At 35.0% G+C, this 9,284-nt stretch overlaps 1 protein-coding gene across 1 annotated transcript in view; it reads right to left on the bottom strand.

Moving 5' to 3' along the window:
* Positions 1 to 338: 338 nt before the first annotated feature.
* LOC107552867 (1-phosphatidylinositol 4,5-bisphosphate phosphodiesterase beta-1-like) overlaps positions 339 to 9,284 on the bottom strand; it is a 15,382-nt gene continuing 6,436 nt past the window's right edge. Inside the window, exons 3-11 of the mRNA XM_016234905.1 lie at positions 9,116 to 9,132; positions 8,553 to 8,653; positions 4,956 to 5,040; positions 4,692 to 4,878; positions 3,056 to 3,138; positions 2,181 to 2,277; positions 2,021 to 2,105; positions 661 to 785; positions 339 to 544 (exon numbers count right to left, since the gene is read on the bottom strand). Of these exons, the coding sequence (XP_016090391.1) occupies positions 339 to 544; positions 661 to 785; positions 2,021 to 2,105; positions 2,181 to 2,277; positions 3,056 to 3,138; positions 4,692 to 4,878; positions 4,956 to 5,040; positions 8,553 to 8,653; positions 9,116 to 9,132 (986 nt within the window). The remainder of the gene's footprint in view (positions 545 to 660; positions 786 to 2,020; positions 2,106 to 2,180; positions 2,278 to 3,055; positions 3,139 to 4,691; positions 4,879 to 4,955; positions 5,041 to 8,552; positions 8,654 to 9,115; positions 9,133 to 9,284) is intronic.

Raw genomic sequence — 9,284 nt, 5'->3', positions numbered from 1 at the left:
TTTTTATGGAACAAAAACTAATTTGGGTATCAAAATTGAACATAATTTAAATTATAATAATATAGCTTTTATGGTATTCGTCTGGAACAAAAGCTAATTTGACAAAATCAAAATTAAACCTAAATTTCAATTAAAAATGACAATTTTATAGTATTTTCCTGGAACAAAAACTAATTTAGGCATCCAAACTGAACATAAATCGACACTAAATACAACAACAACAACAACAAAAAACTTGTGGAAATACATCAATCACTGATTGCACAGCAATAATGCATTGCAAATGAGTTTCCTGCTGCTTAAGGTTTTGGCAACAGTCTCATGTTCCATAAAAGCTATTAATGTTTTGAAAGCAGCTTTTGAGGAAGTCGAGCTGTCAAACGTCTAACCTTCACTGATAAGGTGTTGGCAATGATGCCGTCCACAGTGCTTTCTGTGAAGGGGTCGAAGTGCTTGTCCGGTCGTCTCATGAACTCTGGTTTGAGTCTGTAGCCGCTCTTGCCGTTGTACTCGTACATGCCGAGGTTCAGCTGCATGGACAGATCTGAGAGAGATGAGAGAAAATCAACAGCTATAAAGTCTGATTTCAGTGGACATTTCATATTACAGCATATTTGTCATAAGCCTCTCCCAGAGCGTGTTCATTATTCATCATCTCACCGATGGTCTGAAAGTTGAGTGCTATGAGCTGACAGCCGGCGTTCCAGAAGACCTGCGGCATGTAGTTGGAGGAATCCACGCGCGTTCCTTTAGGATAAATCCTGCTCAGCTGAAACTTGTTGTATCTACATGCACACGGTTAAGGGAGCGTCATAACGAATTACACCGATAAATCAATAAATCATGCACCTCCATCACAACCAGGACAGACATGTGTGATCATCACCACAACATCACCTTACAAAACATTAAAGAGGTTGCATTTTTCAGAAATACTTTTTTCATAGACAGATTTATTTTCTTTATTTTATAATTGTATTTTAATATACTTTCCAAAAAAAAAAAAATCTACTTAATCAATTTGGCTGATTTATCTCCTAGTGTTGCTACTGCTGACTAAAACTAAAACTATTAAAATAAAATAAAATATTAAATTACAAACTTCAAAAAAATTCAAATTTACTAGAAATTAGGGGGAAAAATATAGACATTAGAAAAATGAGGAATTAGAAATATTGCCTTGGCATCTCACTGAAATAAAACATTATTATTTGTGTATATACTTTATTTAATTTATATAATGTATTTAGTATGTATTTAAAAAAAATTACAATATTTTGTGTTTTTCTGCAAGAAAAATTGATTTGGGCATCAAAATGGAGTTTTTAAATTTAAATGATAAATGATATTATTTGTGTAGTTTTTTTTCTGGAACATTTTTATTTTTTAAACATTATTATTTTTACATATACTTTAATTCATAAAATGTATTAGAATGTATTTTTACATTTTAAATGATACATTATCATATTTTCCGTCAAAAATGGCCAACAACGTGGAACATATATTTTTTAAATGTAAATTAAATAATTTTTACAGTATTTTTCTGCAACAAAAACTAATCAAAACTGAACACCTAAATTATAAATTATATCATTTATTATCGTTTTTATATCTAAAAACATTTCGATTATATTAAAATAAAAATATAAAATATTTTTGATGATGTATAAACACCGTGCAAATGTACTTGATTGTCAAAAAAAAGCTATAAAAATAGACGATTACTAAAACAAATGCAGTTCGGTGTCATTTATGTCAAATGCATACATCTAAAGGTATCACATCTAAATATATACATGTGTGAATTAGAGCATAATTTTAGTGAATAACAACTTCAATTTCAGTTCATTCTTCACACAAACATATTAAATGGCTTTTGAAGACTTGCAAACCGGGCATGAGTCAGATGGACTACTGTTCTGAAATCTTCCTGACAGATTCATAAGTTCTGGCATAAATAATAGATGTTCTTGTCCTGGTTTGCCATCAGAAATGCGGGCTGTGTTAGAAAGGATGCTCGACGAACTCCACCGGTGTCTTGGTGAGATGCTCCAGCGCTTTGGTCTCCACGAACGACGACATCTGATAACTGCGTTTGCTCTCTGAAAGCAGACCAAGCTGGTTTGAATCAGATCTTCAGATGGGTGATCTCTTCATCATATGTGCTCAAAACTTACTCTTGGAAATCTCAAACGAGTGGAACTTGGTGGGCTGGATGTAGTTGACCAGTGTGGACATTTCTTCAGTGGCAAAGGCTTCGGATCCTGCTGTACCCTGAATAAAAATCACAAAAACATCAGTGTTTGAGCTCATGGACATCATTTTCTGAAGGCTGAGCACCTCATTTCACAATTAGTTGAGAAAATTGTATATTTTAAGAGTTTCAAACATTATTTTGCACTCCATTGGTGAAAACGTACACAAGAGCTAAAACATTGTATTTACAAGCAGAGTAATTAACTTCTGCGCATGACCTCAAAATGACCAATCAATCCGTTTCAAAATGAGACAAAGTATAAATATTAGACAAAAAACCTAAACTTAAAAAAATATAAATGAATAAGAAATAAGAAAAAAACACAGAAATAAAAAACAACTAGAATTTAGAAATAGTTAAACATGAAATAAAAATAAATTAAAGCTATATAGAAATATTAAATAAAAAACCTACAAAAATAGAATTTAGAAATGTTGCCTTGGCAACTAACTGAAATAAATAAGTTTAAGCTGAAGTGCTAAAATTACTAAAACTAAAACTGAGATACAATAGATTAAAAGGTATATAGCAATATATAACGTATATATAATGATATTAACAGCTTATTACAAATTCGAAATGTTGAAATAACTGAAATAAAATAGGTTATTTATATTGATCAAAAAGTACTAAAATAACTCAAACTAAAATAAAAAAAGCTACATGGAAATTAAAAATAGAAAACAAAAACTGAAAATGACAAAAGCACATAAAGTTACTCAGATTTCCACTAAAATTAAAACGGATGAAAATATGAATCAATACTATAATATAAAAGCATCATCTCTTCCTGACCTCGTCCATGGACTTCTTACAGTCATCATCATCATCATCTTCATCCTCATCTTCCTCAGCCTCCACCTCTGCAGGCGCTAAAGCTGAAAAACAGGATCAAATCCAACTTCAGTCAAATCAAATGCTGAGTTCCTCTTAAACAGCGGTTTGGATGCGCTGAAGAAAGTGCATGAGAGAGCTGGTGTGAGAGAAGAACCAGAGGGTTCAGCCTGAACTCAAGAGACACACTAATGAAAACGCTCTCATCATTTACTCATCCTCGAGTTATTTATTTCACACACACGTCATTTCCAAACAACAACCGCCAACAATCAGTCTCCAAAAACACCCCGATTTCATTCATGGGCTAATCCAGTTCATTTGTGCAAAAATGTCAATTATTTATTTCATGATTTATGTATTATTAAATAAATAATTAAAAAAAAAATTTATGTATGGGTGATTTGTGCAGAATCTGTTTAATTTGTTGCACAAACAAATTCTTTATTTAATTATTGATTTATCCTCAAATAAACAGCAATAAATAAATTAGACAACTGTAATTTTTGGCTGATTATGTAATGTAATTATTTTACTCATCCTCGAGTTATTTATTTCACACACACGTCATTTCCAAACAACAACCGCCAACAATCAGTCTCCAAAAACACCACACTTTCATTCATGGGCTAATCCAGTTCATTTGTGCAAAAATGTCAATTATTTATTTCATGATTTAGGTATTATTAAATAAATAATTAAAAAAAAATTTAATGTATGGGCGATTTGTGCAGAATTTTTATCTATCAATAAATAGATTTAATTAAAAATTTTTTGGGTGATCTGTTTAATTTGTTGCACAAACAAATTCTTTATCTAATTATTGATTTATCCTCAAATAAACAGCAATAAATAAATTAGACAACTGTAATTTTTGGCTGATTATGTAATGTAATTATTGTTTATTTACAATTTACAAATTTAATTGCAATATATTATATATTATATTACATTTACTATTTACAAATACAAATGTAATTTTAATTTGTTATACATTGCATATTTACAAATTATAACAAAAATAATTATAACAAAACATTACAGTATATTATATAATTACAATAAATTATAAACTCTACATTAGATCTACAACTTAGAAATGTCATTTTAATGATTTTTTATTATTATTTTAGAATATATTATGCATCCATCCATTCTCTGCTTATCCTATATGATCGAGGAATTATATTATATTATATTATATTATACTATATTATATTATATTATATTATATACAATTTACAAATTTAATTTAAATTTATTATATTATATTTAATATTTACAACAAATTTATACACATTTATATTTTATTTACAATTAAACAATTTGAATTTGAATTTATTATATTATATATTTACAATTTTCAAATTTACACAAAATGCTAATAACAGCAGCACTACGGTTTGTATATTTTCAAATTTCACCATCAGTCATGTAAATTAATATTTAAATGATTTTTCTTTTTTAATTAATTTGTTTTTAAATTAATTATATAAATAAATATTTAAAATAATAAGCACTTAAATGAATTAATTAATTAAATCTTGTTTAATTTAGCACTGTCTGACTCAGTCATGCAGATTTGAGGATGTAATACCTGCGGGTCCAGCGCTGGGAGACGACGGCTCAAAGACGCTGGACGAGTCGCTGTTGGTGTTGGACGCCTGCTCGGACAGCTTCTTCTTAGTGCTGCCGTCTGAGGGTTTGGGGTGAGATTTCTTGTTCTTGATGAGGATCTTTCCCACGAGCTCATGAGGGCTTGGCAGAGGAACGCCGGACTCAATCTGAAACACAGCAGAATCAGTCAGGAGAACGCTGACTGATAACAGAGCACAAATGCATCAAGGACAGAGACACTTACAGGATATTTCTCCAGAGTCTCAGTCAAAAGAGCATCCCCGAATATCGATCGGCAATATTCTGCCATTTTGGCTTGCTGTTTGGGGCTGCCATTCAACAGAAACACATGAAACAGCCATTTTTGCATAAACAATGAGTAACAAATTAGCGCTTCGCAACATTTGCTGCATCAACAAAAGTAAATTACAGTATAAAGTCCAAGACCAAGATGAAATCTGCAGACCGTTTGATCATTTCTTTGCTGATTTAGGGGGGAAATTTGGAAAATTCTGTTGAATAGATTTAAATATGGTAATAAACAAAATGTAGCATGTAACAAAAATGTAACAAAAAAAAATCATATTGGAACAAAGCAAAATAAAATAAAATAGTAAAATAAACTGATTCACTGATTTAGGGGTAGATTTTGAATACTACAGAATAGATGGTAATAAAATGAACTAAACTTATTGGAAGCTGAAAGCATAATAAAAAATAAAATAAATTAAAATAAAATAATTAAATTAAATAAGAAATAAGAAATAAAATATTGAATATTGTCACGCTCAGGTCGAGGCAAGGCACACGAAGATGAAGATAATCTTAATAATATAATTAATAGTAATCCACGATGATGTAGACTGGATGACAACAGCAGTAACAAACTATAACCGACCGAGCACTGAACAAAGGAGTGAGCTTAAATGAAGCAACTAATGAGGGCAACACAGGTGCAGGAGTTTAACTGATAAAGAACTGAACAAGATAATGACCTAATGAATTAAACTAGGACAGGAACAAAACCAATTAAGGGCAAACAGGAAAAGGAAACACAAAAGACAAAAATCAAGTCCATAATAGTGACAGATCGCCCCCCTCCCGGAAGGCACGACCTTGCGCCACTGAGACAAAGGGAGGGATGGGGGAGGACACAGGAGGAGGAAGCAAGGAGTGGAGAAGGGATGCTGCAAAGGGCTGGCAAGCAGACAAGACAGGTGGATGCCAACCAAAGTCCATGGTGAAGCTGATGGAGGGAGGAGCCAGGGAGAAGCCAGGAGGAAGCAGGAGGAGCCAGGTGGGACCCAGGCCACAGCCATGATGGTGGCCCACAGTGGAGCCAACGGAGGGAGGGGCCATGGTGGAGGAAGGGTTGACGACTCCAGGGGCCGACCGACGGCAGCGGAGCAGGTGGTGGAGCCCGAGGCGGAGAGCCGAAGAGCCAAGGTGACGCTGAGGATCCGTAGGGCCAAGCAGATGGCTCCGGAGCGACAGAGGACCCAGGTGGAGCTGGAGGGAAGGAGGAGCCTGACAAAGTCAGAGGGACGAGGCGCAGCCGGAGGAGTGGAGTCCCGAGGCGGCGGATGGTCAACGACAGACCAAGGCGGAGCTGGAGGGATGAGGGAGCCTGGCGGAGCTGGTGGACTGATGGACCATAGTGGAGAGGAGGGAGCTAGGAGCCATAGTGGAGCCGCTGGGTCGAAGGGCCGAGGCGGAGTCCGGGACTCAGAGGCTGGAGGCAAAGACAAGGGATCCTCCAGCCACTACGCCAATGGAGACTGTCAGACCCCCGGCGATCCCACCGCACCGATGGTGGGCTGAGGGTGAGCAGAGGGGCTGTCAGGAGACAGCGGAGGCGGTTGTGAGGACTGGTGCAGAGGTGGTGGGAGAGGGAGGCTGGGCAGGAGTTCAGGATGATTAGGGGGCTTAGTAACGGTGTGTGCTGCCCACACACACCACAAGGCCACTCCCAACAAAGGGGGCGCCAGTGATAGGGGAACAATCTTCATGGTCGTTGTCCCACAGGCAGATAGTTCAGGGCAGATAGACAGTTCAGGGCAGACAGATAATTCAGAGCAGACTGACAGTTCAGATGATGGTGGGAGGAAAATGCGCATGTCCACATATAAATCCGAATCATAGTCCACTGAGCTCGGCTCACCCTCAGCCATGGTGCAGTGGATGGAGCTTTTCCTCCGCACTCTCACTGTCCATAGTGATGTCCCTTGTGGCGAGCTCTGTAGCCGGCTCTCGCACCTGGTCTGACGTCACAGACTCTGGCTCCGGGGCGATCCTCAGCTCTGTTGCTCCTCTTGGCGATGGCTCGTCGGTCCCAGTGGGCTATGGCTCTCCATCATCGGTGGGCTCAGGCTCTTGCTTCGCGCAGCGGGGTGATGTTGGGCTGGGCTCTGGATCAAGCGGCGTTCTAGATCGGGGCCGGATGCTCTCCAGACACTGGATGATCGCCTCCCTCCAGTTAAGTCCCGTGGTGTCTAGGAGGTCGACGGGGCGGTGGCAGTTTTCCCCGATCTTGAACAGGGACTTCAGCGTCTCGTCGTTGAAGGTGGTGGTTATGGCGAAACAGCTGAAGTCCCTTGCGAAATCCTTGATATCCTGGCTCCTCCGAGCAAGAGCGGCGAATCTCGCAAAACTTTCAAAAAGGAAAACAAAACATGCAGCGCACTTTAAATTCTTTGGGTTGGTTATTCTGTCACGCTTAGGTTGCGGCAAGGCACATGAAGATGAAGATAATCTTAATAATATATTTAATAGTAATCCACAATGATGAAGACTGGGTGACAACAGCAGTAACAAACAATAACCGACCGAGCACTGAACAAAGGAGTGAGCTTAAATGAGGCAACTAATGAGGGCAACAGAGGTGCAGTAGTTTAACTGATAAAGAACTGAACAAGATAATGACCTAATGAACTAAACTAGGACAGGAACAGGAAGGGCAAACAGGAAAAGGGAACACAAAAGACAAAACTCAAGTCCATAATAGTGACAAATATAAAAAATAGAACAATAACCTTAAATTAATTTGATATATATTTAGGGAGAAGTTTTGTAGAATTCTACAGAATACATTTAAATATGGCAATAAATAAAATATCCTAAACTCTTAGTTGAACGCATAATGAAATAAAATGTAAAAATAAAATAATAAAATAAAATAAATAATACAAATATTGGTTATAATAATCTAAAATAAAAAAATAAAATATGGAATAAAATAGCATCTTAATTTAAATATGGCAATAAACAAAATGTACTAAACTCTAATTTGAAGCTGAAAAGCATAATGAAAAAAAATATATAAAATAAAGAATAAATTATAGAATAAAAAAATTATTGATTTAGGGGGAAATCTTCTAAATATGGTAAAATGTGTAATATGGTAATAAATAAAATATCCTAAACCCTAACTGGAAGCTGAAAGCATAATTAAATAAAATAAAATACAACATAGAATAAAATAAAATTAAATAATTAAATAAATAATATCAAATAATTATTTTTAAAAAATTATAAAAATAAAATTCCAAAATTAGCACCTGCCAATGTTCACATGCATGTCATTCTGGGAAACTACATCTGCAGCTGTGATGTGACTGAAGTGAAATTCCCTGACTGCATGCACATCATGTCATCTCTGATTTGATGCAGAAAACAAAGCGAGCCAGCGCGTGTGACATCTCACTAGACAACAATGATGACTGAAAACAAATTATGCATTTCAGAGACACTTCTAATTGCTCCACTCTTTGTTGCCATAGTTGCAGTCGGCCCCAAGGAGACGCGGCACTACGGGAAGAAAACCAGCAGCATCTACACTTACGAGTCCACATGATTCTCAAAGGACAGGATGACGGGGAACGGAGACGTCTTAAAAGCGCACTCTGCTATGGCTTCGATCACTTCCTGGAAAACAAGAACAGACTGAAATATTTTGATATGTCATAGTGGAATAGCTCCATTTATATTGTTTATTTCTCTTTTGAATGCAGTTATAATACTAAATGCATAGGCATAGCTGATTTGTATTATTGTATTTTCTATTTAACTTGTTACTGAATAAAATGTACTTTAATTAGGCTTTGTTTTATTATATAAATTAAACTAAAAAAAAAATAATGAAATAATAAAAATAAAAATAATAACAAATTAGGTAGAATTCTGTAGAATAGATTTAAATATAGGAATAAATAAAATGAACTGAACTCTTTGTGGAATCTGAAAATAATAAAATGAAATAAAAATGAAAATGTAAGATGAAATAAAATAAAAATTATAATAAAAAAGGAAAAAGTAAGATAAAATGAAAAAAAGAAAAGAAATACAACAAAATAAAATAATATCTTTGGTGGTTTAGATTTAAATACGGTAAGAAATAAAACGTACTAAACTCTTTTTAGAATCTGAAATGAAACAAAAACAGAATAAAATAAAGTATAAAATCTAAAAATGACAATAAATGTACAAAACTCTTATTGGAATCTGAAATCATAATATAATCAAATCAAATAATTATTAAAAACGAATTAGCTTTAATAAAATTAAACAAGCATTC

This window comes from Sinocyclocheilus grahami, unplaced genomic scaffold (genome assembly GCF_001515645.1).
Source record: "Sinocyclocheilus grahami isolate Dianchi unplaced genomic scaffold, SAMN03320097.WGS_v1.1 scaffold460.1, whole genome shotgun sequence".
In the NCBI taxonomy this organism is placed as follows: domain Eukaryota; kingdom Metazoa; phylum Chordata; class Actinopteri; order Cypriniformes; family Cyprinidae; genus Sinocyclocheilus; species Sinocyclocheilus grahami.
The sequence above is the reverse complement of the archived record's forward strand: the minus strand, read 5'-3'. Positions and strand labels throughout refer to the sequence as shown.